Source organism: Podarcis erhardii (genome assembly GCF_964252035.2).
Source record: "Podarcis erhardii genome assembly, chromosome: 1".
Lineage (NCBI taxonomy): Eukaryota > Metazoa > Chordata > Lepidosauria > Squamata > Lacertidae > Podarcis > Podarcis erhardii.
This window is the reverse complement of record NC_138497.1, coordinates 88,505,795-88,519,297: the sequence shown is the minus strand read 5'-3', so window position 1 is coordinate 88,519,297 and position 13,503 is coordinate 88,505,795. Positions and strand designations below refer to the sequence as shown.

The 13,503-nt window shown below is 43.0% G+C and overlaps 1 protein-coding gene across 20 annotated transcripts in view; it reads right to left on the bottom strand.

Annotated features, from left to right (window-relative positions):
• TNS1 (tensin 1) overlaps nt 1-13,503 on the bottom strand; it is a 335,674-nt gene that overhangs the window by 16,851 nt on the left and 305,320 nt on the right. For all 20 annotated transcript variants that reach the window (XM_081852254.1, XM_081852268.1, XM_081852271.1 and 17 more), the window contains 6 exons: nt 9,410-9,605; nt 6,371-7,248; nt 5,915-6,001; nt 2,207-2,338; nt 1,158-1,250; nt 508-585 (listed from right to left, as the gene is read on the bottom strand). In XM_081852254.1, coding sequence (XP_081708380.1) covers nt 508-585; nt 1,158-1,250; nt 2,207-2,338; nt 5,915-6,001; nt 6,371-7,248; nt 9,410-9,605 — 1,464 coding nt within the window. The remainder of the gene's footprint in view (nt 1-507; nt 586-1,157; nt 1,251-2,206; nt 2,339-5,914; nt 6,002-6,370; nt 7,249-9,409; nt 9,606-13,503) is intronic.

Below are 13,503 nucleotides of genomic sequence, written 5' to 3'. Positions count from 1 at the left end.
TCCAGAGAGTCTTCCAGCCACACACAGTACAAGAAGCTACTGTGCAGTGGGTTCTTGCCATTATACACTTTTGAATAGATATGGGGAACAAGTCCCACAGGGAGCAACTGAACTTGAGGCTATTCCATTGCTTTCAGGGGAGATTTTACAGTAAAAGCATGGCTGCCCCCAAGTAAACACTTATATTTATTAAATATAAGCATTCTCCTGCACCCTTCATGTAAGTTGTGTATTTATGACTCCTGTAATCGTCTGATTCAAGGCTCCTGTCTTCAGACATACAGTATTTCAACCCTAAAACTCTTAAGGCAGGTGGGTCTGCAGGGAAAGGTTCTAGAACTTCTAATCTGGTCATTTGTATCAAACCAGGAATACAAAAAAGTGACTCTTCTTTTGAGAGCTTTTGAACACACACACACACTCCTGATGAATAAACGGTGGTGTTCTCTCCATGTACTCTGCTCCTGATGCCCACAAGTGCTTTCCACACTATGTACATGTCTTTACCTCGATCGGGAATGACCAGCTTGCAGGGCAAGGCCAGAGGCATGATGGAGTGCTGGTACACAAGAGCTGACAAGCAACCTGGGCAAGAGAACAGGGAAATATGACAAAAGTTAAAGATACCCGATGGTGCAATTTGGTGGCACTCAGTTTCTGCTGCTACATTCTGATGTGATGCTATGTTTATCCTCAGTGATTTCTATACAATGCACCAAATGAATTGGATACTTAGCTGTCTAAATATCTGAATGTCCAGGGTCAAATTCTGAAATCTGTTGCTCAGATTACTTTTGATTCTAAGACACATGCTCTCTCTCTATATATAATTTGCAAAAGCTTAATGTATATAATAAAAAATTAATCAAGACAGCACAATAAGTTATTATTAAGAAACATATATCAACAAAATTATCATTATGCATCTTGGTTTCTGTTATATCCATTTCTCCCTAGTGCCAGAAGTCCTTGAAATATATATAATATTGTTGTTTTTTCACCACAGCCTCCACAAGAGGGCAGAATTGGGCAGAACATTTATCTTCAATAAAACGCAAGAGAGTGGGATGGGACCAGGCAGTTCTATTTATGAAAAGCAGAGGGCAGGAAAGGTTTATACAAAGTATTTCTAATTCATTTTTAAAGTAGGCACTTACCAAAATTTGGTTCATTGGGGCATCCTTTTAGTTTCACACCTTTAGGGCTGGTTTCTATCAGAAAGTGCCTAACCAGCTCATTGGTGAGATCTCCTGTTGGGACAAATCAGGATTTCATTGCAAGTTCTGAAAGCATCTTTCAAGCCATAACACTCTGATTTAGTTTATGGTGGGCCATAAACTCATACCATGCTGCCCTTCAATGGCAAGCAAAAGGAAATTATATCAATTTACCTTCTCAGTTATAGTGACTTCCTTTACTCCACGCTACATGCTAGAACTCCTGCCAACCTAGCAGTTCGAAAGCACGTCAAAGTGCAAGTAGATAAATAGGTACCGCTCTGGCGGGAAGGTAAACAGCGTTTCCGTGCACTGCTCTGGTTCGCCAGAAGCGGCTTAGTCATGCTGGCCACATGACCCAGAAGCTGTATGCCGGCTCCCTCAGCCAATAAAGCGAGATGAGCGCCGCAACCCAAGAGTCGGCCACGACTGGACCTAATGGTCAGGGGTCCCTTTACCTTTTTACATGCTAGAAATGGTCATATATGAAGCAATGAAAGCAGGTTATCGGCATCACTATTTATGGCAGAAGAAACTCAAGGCCCTGACTTCACACAGAATTTTTGTTGTTATCGCCACAAGATGGCATAGCTGTGTGCAATCTGGAGTAAGAATGTGTTTTCTAATGAACTAATCATATCAGTCACGCCCTGATTTCCCATGCCGCAGCTCAGTTCCTATTTAGAAAAGCTCCTGATAGGATACAAAATCTCAATCTCTGTTTCCTCACAAGACAAAACATTTGAAGCCTAGTCTGAAAACAGGGGCTTGCTATTAGCATAAGCCACAAACACTGAAAGTATGAAATATCATACCTGGCACAGAATTTGGCATCCAGGCATTCCCTTGGCAGGGGTATAACCGCCCAAATATATCCCATTTTCAGATAAACAGATACTGTCAGGGTTGAGAGTGATCTGCATTTTATGTGTTCCATTAGGGCTACGGGGGAGAGGGGAGGGATTACTAAAAGTGAAAGAAGGGGATACCTTTCTTGCTCTGTTGCAAAATACCAGGAGGCGGAGAAGCAACTTTCATGGCCAATCCATAGGCTCCTCGGAAGGAGTGGCTGTCTCGAATGATAAAAGCCCCAGGTTCCTTGTCTTTCAGCAGTGCAATGGCTGAGAAAGAAGAACATATCTCATGTATGTAAATGGATCCAAGCAGTATAGGGCACTTACTGGACAAATGTTAAAGAAATCAACGTACATTAAATGTATAAGAAAAGGCTCTGAGGCCCAATTCACACAACTAGTCCTAGCATTTCCCACCAAGTATCCTCTCCATTGTAGCTACAGTACCAGGAATTTGCCCATCGCAGCAGCAATAACCTTAGCACATGTTGAATTAGTTCCTGAACCTTTGACACATCTAATGCAGGATTTTCTAATTTACTTGTATACTTGAAAGCAAATATCCTTCTAAGATTTGATTAAGGCAAAAGTAAAACTGCAGGAGGAACAAGAAAGTCCTTGCCCCAGAGAATCTGATCTGAAACAGGGCCAGCCTCCATTCAGTAACAGTCACTTTACCCTTGCAAGGGGAGACATGAAGGAAATGAGGGGACGTGTTCTTGGATTAAGGATGGATCTGCAGAGCTGGGCTGCCAAGTGCCTCAGCTGTTGAATGGGTGAGAGGAATTGCTGTTGACAGAAACATAAACAAAGTCTTTTAAAGGGGTCGCTCACAATTATCTGAGAGGTAGCTTACCAGCATTGGCTGGGGACAGAGGCACCTCATTCATCATTATAACATGGCTCGTGGCCAAAATCACAACCAACATGCTTGCAAGATCTCTAAGCCTCAACACCTTGACTACCCCAATATAGCATATACTTATTTGCACATCTTTGCATGTAAACATAAGCCACCATAGGATGGAATTGTTCTAAAAACCACTTCTATTATTTTCTTCTTAAAAATGTAAATTCAATACTGCACAGTACTAGTGAAGTCATTAACTCTCTGTCAGTGGGTGCCTCTCTTTTTTCAGTCCCTGTGACTCAGTAGTACATGCATGTCCACATGTCAACAGAGGGATCCAAAGTGTGCACTTGTCACGTCTGTTGCAGACTCCCCTATTACACGTGTCAATAGTGGACCTGAACCATCTATTTTAGGAGGTGAGAAATTGCATAGAGGTGAGGATGAATTGTTAATCTGTGCTGGGCAAGAAACCGTACACTTCTGAAGCTGAAGGGATAGCACAAGCACCAGAAGGCTCTACATTTCAAGGCACTCTAAGTGGGGAAATGTCTTGCTCCAATTTCACATTACTGCTGGATCTTTCTACAGATCACTTTGCATTTCTCTTCCCACAGCCAGTGGCCAAGGTTAAAATCCACTTAGGCCTAAATGTTGCAATGCCAAGTACAGGTTTGCTGCCAAAAAGCCCCCGATCCTGTGCTCAGATTACTGAAATATGTGGTGTGGCTTCATTGCATTGTGTTTACCCTCATCCATGCTCTATATCATCAGCTGCTAATGGGAGAGAGCAGGGGAATGAAGAGTGGGTTGTATCCAACTATGTTTTACTCAAAGTAGACCGTTGCATTAGTAGTCCCTAGTCATGTTCATTAATTTCAGTGGGTCTACTTTGAGTAGAACTAGCAGCTGATATAACCGAGTATGATGACATCAAACTATATGTAAACATTTCGGTGAAAGAGAGGCACTGTTTTCAGTGGCAAGCATTTGTTTGATATCACATCTAGCTTCTCCCTTATAGAACCAGCAGTTAGAGACTTCTAAGCAATGTCCGTCTGCACTGATCACTCTTCAGTTGTCATTCGCTGGATTTCTAGAATAAATGTGATCTGTGAAAAAATTGAAGCTGTAATGTGGCACAGCAGATGAAACACACAGAGCCCAGCCTCTGAGGACCAAACTACACCTTACATTACTCACGACTTTTTATAAAATATGCTTAAGCTGGCCACTCTTATTTTGAAGCAAAAGCAGCAATTCAGGGCCCCACTACCTTCCTATCCAGCTTGCCATTACAGTGGTACCTCGGGTTACATATGCTTCAGGTTACATACGCTTCAGGTTACAGACTCCGCTAATCCAGAAATAGTACCTCGGGTTAAGAACTTTGCTTCAGGATGAGAACAGAAATCACACGGCTGCAGCACAACGGCAGCAGGAGGCCCCATTAACTACAGTGGTGCTTCAAGTTAAGAACGGACCTCCGGAACGAATTAAGTACTTAACCCGAGGTACCACTGTACTACAATTGTTTAAACAAGGAGTGTGTTCTTGTTGTGGAGTGGATATTACCAAGAAAATTGTGAGAAACATTTGGGCAAGCATCTGCTGGGGATACAGGCTATCCTGCCTTAGGATAAGGGTTAAGCTAGAAATAAAGATCCACTCCACTTTTAGGCTAGAAAGAGTCACTTTTATTATTCAGTCTAATTTAGTTGTTTGGGTCTTATGAAAGTCTCAGAGTCAACTCCTACTTCCCTTGAGATTAGAGAAGTTTTCCACTGTTTGGATTTAATTTAGGGGAGAGAAAGGAACACAACTAAACTTTCCATTGCTGAGTATAGGAACAGGTAACATCTAATAGCTTTGGAAATGCCCATCACCACTTAAAATAGCCATCAGACTACAACTGGCCACTGGGTGAATCAAAGCAGTGATGAACGGGTGAAAGGATATAGCCTTCAAAGGATTAAGCTACTTAATTGCACTTTATTTTTAATACTGTCAAACTGGCTAGGGTTCAGAGGAGAGAAACAAAGAAGGCTAGGTTTTTGGAATACCAGTTCTATGAGGGAATGGTTGAAGGGACCAGGACTGTTTAGACTAAAGTTGTAAAGGTTTCTGAGGGGCAGTGAGGCAAGTCAAGCTATTTTTTCCCCCAAATAAACATCTTAAAAAGCATCTATAAAGAGAATGTGTGTTCTAACAGGTTGAAGGCAAGAGGAATACTTGGTTACGTTGGCATACGATAACTGTACCATCCACCAGAGTCTAGGAGCTTGATACAGACCAAATCTGGAATCTGTATCCAAGTTCCTCCTGCCACCGATGCCAATGATTCCATATATAAACAGCCTAACTATTCCTGTGGCAAGCTCTCTCATCTTGAGATAGTCTGGTCATCTGTATCATTTTGCCAAGTGGCAATGGGAATGTTATCGTACTAGGTGCAGATGTGCTGTAAAAATAGCCAATGTTAGCCAGCCATGGCTAGTGCAGAATCACTGTGGTTAGCAATAGGATTCCAAGAGGACGTACTTTAAGTTCTGTCATAATGGAGGCCCCTGGAGGAGGAAAAATGTTCTGGAAGTGTTTGATTTGTCCTTGCAGCTTTTGCAATTTCTTTGAATGCCAAGGACCAAAGCAATGGCTCCTCCACACTTCAGCTTGTAGTTGGCTGCTTTTCCCTGGGGAAGACCTGCTCTTTATCACAGAATTGGAGCAAACAGCAATTGGGTTTTCCACTGATTGACATTTGTTCCAATTCAGTAGTAAAGAGTGAGTTTTCCTGGAAAAGCAGAAGAGCAAATGGAAAACTTATCAAACCTGTTCATAGAAAGCACAGGACAAGCAAAAAACCTCTCAGATCTGTGCTTTCTAGGCATGGGACAAGCAGAGTGTGGACGAGCCCCAAGTCACTCAAATGTTGAGCGTATGACTGCCAAGTGTTGTCCGCCGAGCCACTCTGTTCTGCTAGGGCAGAGACCCACCTTGCTCCCTGGAGATCTCTGGTTTGTACCAGTACTTGGAGGTATCCTGAACAAACTTCACATTAGCTCTGGTCTCAGGGCTGCTGTCTAAGAGACAAAGAAGGAATGAAAATGGGAGAACTCAAGGAAAGGAAGTTTCATGGGGTCTCATCAAGATAAGACAATTTTATTCCAAACAGATTACTTGTGTTCAACCAAATGATGCCAAATATGGAGTATCACAAGCAAAAAATGAGGAGAGCCTTGCACTCCAGGGTAGTGGTGCCTACATGACACACTGCAAAAAAATCAGGATGCTGATCATGTCAGGACAATCCTTGATGATGATCAGATTCTCATCTATCAAGTACTGATTAGCAGGGTAAAATAGGAAGACTAAAGACCCAGAAATGCCCCCTCCCCGATTCCCATGATGCCCACTACTCAAGTGAGAAGCAGCAAGAACGGAGATTTTACCTGGCATTGAGAACTTGGAGAAATCAGGCAGAGTATGATGGAAGGCCATGCCACTCCCACTGCTGGGACTGGACATGCCACTGGAGATGGGTGAAGAGGTCTTGCCATTCACTGTGGCGTAGTTAGGCAGGCTGTTTGACCGATCCCCTGATGACATCCTTCTCTTTTCAGGGAGCAGTGGTTGGGTTGGGGTGGGGCTTCCCTGCCGGTACACTGCTGAGTCAGGGGACGAGGAATGTGGGCTACTGACTCCATGGTAGTAGGCCGGGGAGACAGGAAAAGATGGGGTAGAGGGAGCCTGATAACCTGAGGCACTGCTTTGGCGGGACAGCGTTGGGCGCTTCTCCTCTGGAGCTGAGTATCCATATATGATATGCCGATCTAAGTTGGGACTTCCAGAGACCATGGATGTGCTGCCTCCCATTATGGGCTGCTGCCGAGTTAGGCTTGGACTCCCAGGCGATGCAACGAGGTTGCCGTATGGAGCCATTACATGCCTGCTCATGCTCGGGCTTCCTGGAACGGCTCCCATGTTAGCATTGACAGCTCTTCGCCCAAATCCTGGGCTAGGGGGGGTGTTGGTGGCTACCGTTCTGTGGAGGGAGTGGGGGCTTCCAGGCATGACATGGACCCCAACTGCATTGGCTTGGGGTTGAGGCCTTGGGTGGCTATCTTGTTGAGTGCTGGCTCGGCCATCAGGGAAGTCGGCACTCATATAGGCTGGAAGGCCCTGAGTTGATGTAGAGGTGTTTTGGTAGCTGCTGTTCGCCGACGGCCCCTGAGAAAGGTTGGTGGATTGGAAGCTGGACTCAGCTGATGGCTGGGATGAAATGGCTACGCTGCCATTGTTCTCTGATGGGTAGCTACCTATAGAGAACCTGGGGGGAGCAATGGGAGAGAGCAGAATCCGTTATTAACCTATTCCTGTAAGACATGATATAGAGCTCGAGGTAACAGGACTCTTAAGACTCAAGCACAGGAAGAACCCACCTTGTTCAAACATCTTATCCAAAATTCTTGATTCTCCTAATTCCCCATGATCTCTTTATGAAGCTCTAAGTCACAGTGACCTTAAACAAACCAGCTGCCATATTCAGCCTTTGATGTCCACTCAGATAAATGACTGCATTTATTTGCTCACAAGAATGTTCACATTCTTGAAACAAACTTTGAGTGGACTTGGGTCATTTCCGAATAGGCTGTCATTTTTGCTTCATCTTGTAAGTTCACAGTTCGCAACCCATTATGTGATTCTATGCATGCAAAACATTCCGGAGGGGGAAATATTTCACAGGAAGCTGAGAATGTGACCTTTCTGTATGGACAAATGTTAATATGTGTATGTCAGCATGCTGTCCCCCTCCTCCCAAAAAAGCCAGTACTTACAACCTCTGTCCACAATCCTACTAAGAAAACAACAGCACTGTATTTAATAATAGAAACAGAGAAAGCCGTTTATACCAAGACAGGCTATTGGCTCATCTAGCTCAGAACTGATTTCATTTGCTAGCTGTGGATCTCCAGGATTTCAGACAAGAGGTATTCCCAGCCCTACCTGGAAATGCTGGGGATTGAACCTGAGACCTTCTGCAGGCAAAGTAGTTGCTCTACCAATGAGTGATGACACTGTTTAGTGCAGTCCATGGCAAGCTTGTCCTTTGTAAGCTAGATCATTCAATGCATAGAATACAGTAAAGGGAAATGTGTTTTTTTTCTGAGGAAAAATGACTGTAAAGAGAGTAAGGTAACATACATATTCTGTGCGCATTGGTTTATTGTGGCATGAACTGTCATAAACAAGAGCACCTAGCATAGTAGAAAACATGAAAGTCTGGCCTGCAACCTGATAAAATAAATAAAACTATTTGGAGAGGCTACAGGTCAGCAATAGAGCTCATGTTTTGAATGCAGAAGGTTCCTGGTTCAATTCCCAGCACCTCCAAGTAGGATTGGAAAATACCTCTGTGCTTTGAGCCAGTCAGTCCAGACAGTGATGAGCAGCAAGTGCCAATGATCTGACTCAATACAGTGGCTTTTCCAGATGTGATAAGAATTCGAAATTCAGTTGCATTTCTGAAAATTTGATTAATATACCAATGGGCACCTCTTCTGTGATCACCTTCCTAAAAGGAATGGCCCGTCCACCCCACAAGAAAAACTGGTGTCATACTCTATTTATCTTAGCTTTCTTTATTCCATCCACAATAAATTCTTCCAAGTTCACTTATATACCAGGTCGACAAATGACTATTAAGATAAACATCTCACCTATGCGTACAGAAACATCTTACCATCCACACATAAGTATACAAAGCTGTATATCTACACTGAGGGTGGGAAACCTTTTTCAAGTTAAGAGCCACATTCCCTCATGGATAACCATGGGGGGGGTGGCCTTTTAAAGGCACTTTCATACATTCAGGCTTCTTGTATTTTGCCAACAAAGATCATAGCCTCTTATCTCCTCCCAGCCTGGCTCTATTCTGCCTGAGGTGGCAAGAAGCAATTATCACAGTGAACAACCATGTGATAAGTCCAATGATGTGACTTAAGGAAGTGGAAGAACCATCATAAAGTGCCTATCCCCTATGATGGAGAAAACTGAAGTGGGGGAGTTTCTTTATTACAGTATACTTCTGCCTCTGGGCCCAATATAAACTCTGGCCACTAGGATGTGGCCCTCAACAGATCACTCTTGAGGTAATCTGGCCCTCAATAGGAAAAAAGATTGCCCATCCCTGCTCAAATCCATGAGTGATACAAGAAAGGGCAGAAGAACCTATAATGAGTGAACATGAAATCTCCCTGCAGCACAAATGCTTTCCTGATCAGTTGACACCAAAAGTATGAGCTGGAATGGCCCTGTGTCTTCTATTTGGGGAAAGCAGCCTCCCAAGATCATGCATCAAAGAGTCTATATATGTAAGCAAAAGGGCTGCAGTCCTATTGCTAGCTGTCACAGTGAAGTCCTGCATAGTTCAGCAGCATCTGCCATCATCAGCCTGTTGAGAATGGTAAACTACAGCTGTCTTTCCTTACCCATCCATGCTGTGCATTGGACTGCTGGCAGCGACAGGGCTTGGTGAAACAAAGGAGTTGGGGAAAGATCCATTCCTCACTGGTGTCTCAGTGTTATAGGCCTGCGGAGCCAGGGGTGCCTGGGGCTTCCCAACAGAACTGCCGCTGCCACCACTTGCTGCTGTACGGGCCACAGATTCCACATAGCTCCGGGGCTCTGAAATGAGGTGGAAAGAGAGAAGATGATGACTGAGGTGCCTCAAGGTGTGGGGCTTTTACAACCAATATTTCCAATTAGCATAATTTATTTTGAATATGTATACATTGTTTTGTATTGTAAGATAAACTCAAAGCAGGTTACAACTAAGCTCATAAAACACATATATCATGCTAGCAGCAGTCCAAATTACTAAAATCAAAGTTACGCACCATTTTGGTCCCTACAGCAAATCAGAGTAATTTCTCCCCCTCCTGAAAACCAGAGAATGGAAGGGCCATTGGGGCCTTCTGCTTCATGATCTTACAATGCAAGGGCTGGATTCACATGGCCAAACTCCCCTGTGCACAATGCTATTGTTGAGAGAATGTAACAGATGACCTGAACCATGCTGAGATAGAACTGCAGGATCTGTGTTAGTATAGAGGCTTGATAAAAGTGCAGAACCTCCAAAATCACCGACATGTAGAGTTGCTGTGGCTGACCTGTGGGCACATCTTCCTTGTCATTACAATATTGCACACAATAGCTGGTCAGGATGTACTGCATACAGAAGAATGTCACTGCGTACACTTAAGTAAATATCAATAATCTCTGACAGACTCTTGCACTGCAAATTCAGCTTTTCTCCTTCCTCATCCACCACCACCTTCTTAGATGTAAACCATGTAGGGCAACTTCCTCTGGGAACTTACATAATGAGGGATAGGGTGGAAATCATCCTGGATTTTTAATTACAGCCTCTTACTATACAATTTAGAAGCATTTCCTCTTGTCCTACCCACAATGACCTATATATATAGCATTTGTGAATGGGCATCTACTTCAATCTGCTCTTTCTTCTTAGTGCTGAACACTGGGTTCCATCAGCTTCTTTACACACAACAACTGAGTTCCATATCCTTTAGTAACAACATTCCTCTCTTCTTGTGTGAGGCTAAAACTGGTGAGAGGGCCCCCTCCAGATTGGTGTTTTATTGAAGGTGCATTCTGCAGTATGTCGGTGGCTTTATTCTGCTTTAGTTTCTTCTGCAATACTTCCCCAATGTCAACACATTATTGCTGTCTGGAGGAGCTATAGTGCAACAAAAGATGGACAAAAACCAACCAGAACATTTGTGGCATAAAATGTTAAGAGATTTCAGCAGCAAGTTGCAGGATGTGCACTGATTAGAAATGAAACTGCGATCACTCCAAAATTTTGCAGTTGCAAATAGTATTATTACCTGCCTTTCACCAGCAGATCCCATGGCAGGTTTTAACAAGTTGAAAGCATGATTGTGTGTGACTGCCCCCAATAGCATCATGAACACAGATCATTATGAATGTGTAATAAAAAGGATCCCATTATTATTATTATTATTATTATTATTATTATTATTATTATTACCCTTCAACAGAGGATCACAGGAAGGTTTACAATATAAAAACACAAACTATATACGATAGCAGCAAACAATACCCCCCCACCCCCAGTTTAAAAGGCTATATTATCACCACTTACAGTACTCACTTTCAAATCCATGTAACTTCAGGGAATAGAAATGCTGGTTCTACCCTTTACTGTCAAAACATTCACTTTCCTTCCAACAGGTTGTCAAACACCTTAATGCATGAAATATGTCCCAAGATACACCAGAGGGGAAACTAGGAACAACGTTGCAGCCGCTCCACAGTTGGGCAAGGTATTCAAGGTAATTAATTAGGCAATCTTCTTCTGAGCCTTGTAATTGGTGGAGTAAAATGTATGTAAACAGGACTTTGAGATTACTTTTAACCCTTCTAATCTGGAAAACAGATAAACATGGGCCAGGTTTTATGAAGATGGAAGTTGGATTTCTAAACTGGCCAGACAAATCCGGTGGCGAAGCCCTATCTGTTGTGTCCAAAGGAGTGTTTGCCAGTTAACCAAGCCCACCAAGGCAGGAAGGAATGGAATGGAATGATGATAAAGAAGGCTGGTCTGCCCTCTTCATACTGAACATTCCACAAGGCAAAAGCCCAGAACAACAATCTTGACCGAACCAAGAGAGGCCATGGACATTTGGCTGTCTTGGTACTGGGCTGAACTGCAGCCTCAAAAGACTTGCAAAACATATAATAGGCTGTTTTGCTACTTAAAGTGATTTCATCTGTTATAGATACACACTTCATGCACTCCTCCCTAACTAAAAATGGCATGGCTCTGTATCCACAAGTTAACTTGCAGAAGGCTAATGGGAAGCTCCCTAAAAAAGCCAAGAATTTCTGTTAAATTGTGGGGAATCTCTTCCCCCCAAACCAGGAAGTTCAGGGATAAAGGACTGTAAAATTGTTGTATCTCATGTCTTTGTCTCCCTTTGTGAATATTTTTTCCTTCTGCTGTATAATGCATCCCTCTCTATTGCTATAGTCTTGCTCACACATCATAAAAGCCTGCGCGTATGCTAAATTCTCAAGCCCAGCTGTGTGCAAATTATCTGAGTGATATTGAAAAATTAGCATTAACAAACCATTTGTAAATGCTAAACCTAGGAGAGAATGGAACTCTTGGATGACATGCAAGAATCACTTGGTAAAGTTCCAAGTCCTGTGCCATATCAAACAAAATCTAAAAATATCCTCTCTGTATTTATGTGAAGCAAGAAAACATTTCGTTCTGCTGTAGGAAATAAACAGGGAGAGTCTCAAGAGACACTCCTATGAGGCTGGGGGACATGAAACAACCATTCTGACGTCACAAGTTACAATCTCCTATAGCCCATATTTCCAGATACACACACACACACAGACACACGTCTTGCTAGCACTATGTTACAAGAGTCTAAGAACCAAAAGAAGCAGTGGTAGATTAAAGAACACGAGGACTCTATGCAGACTTAACATACATTATTTAATGTATGGGAGCCATTACCAAGAAATCTCTGCTAATGATAGCTGCACCAAAGATCTCATCAACTGGTAGCACCATGAGCAGAGCGCCCGCCCACCCATCACCCACCACCATTGCAGCAGTTCTCAAAGCACAGGTTGGTTTTATCAAGGGATGCATTCCTTGTTTGTATGATGCATATGGGGGGGGAAACAAAATCTTCAATAAACTGTATATTAAAATAATAATTGCCTCAATATAAGTAGAGGGTATTTTTTTTGAAAAAAATCTGAAACTGATTTAATGCATAAACTGAAAAGTGTGATCTGAAACTGATTTAATGCATAAACTGAAAAGTGTGATCTTAGGCTGTGTGCTTTTAGACTAACAGATTAGACTAACAAGAAGAGTGTACTGGGGAAGGGACAGCAGCCTTCCCAAACGTAATCTGAACTGCAAAAACTACACATAACAAACAATTCCAAAGGTGAGACGATATTACAGAGACTACTAGGGGTGGGGGTGGGGATGAGCTTGCACTGACCAGCAGCGCAAACTGAATATTGCCTAACCAGCAAGGACTGGTAGTCCCTATAAACATCTTGCTCAAGTTTCATCTCTATTTTACCTAGAAAAAGCTGTACATCCTGTTCAGATAATGTTTTGGATTCCAGTTGGGTTTGTTTGAGATATCTAAACATGTAGCAGCCCTCCAAAAGGCTATGGTTCACACCAGCTGGGTTCTGTCCCAAACAGCATTTTAAACTTGTGAACTCTCTCCTTGGCTTTCTGCTTATTTTCACTCCCTAAAGGTCAGTAGTTGCACATATTTTGGGAAGTACTGGGAATGCAGGACCTCTGCACAGTTATGGAGCAGTGCCTAAATGCTTATTGGGGTAGCAGGAGACAAGTATCTGGGGGTAGAGATGAAGAACATCCAGATGTTGCTGGACTCCAGCTCCCATCAGCCCCAGTCAGTGTGGCCAGTGGGTCAGGGATGGTGGGAGTTGGAGTCCAACAACATCTGGGGGGTTTACATGTTCTCCA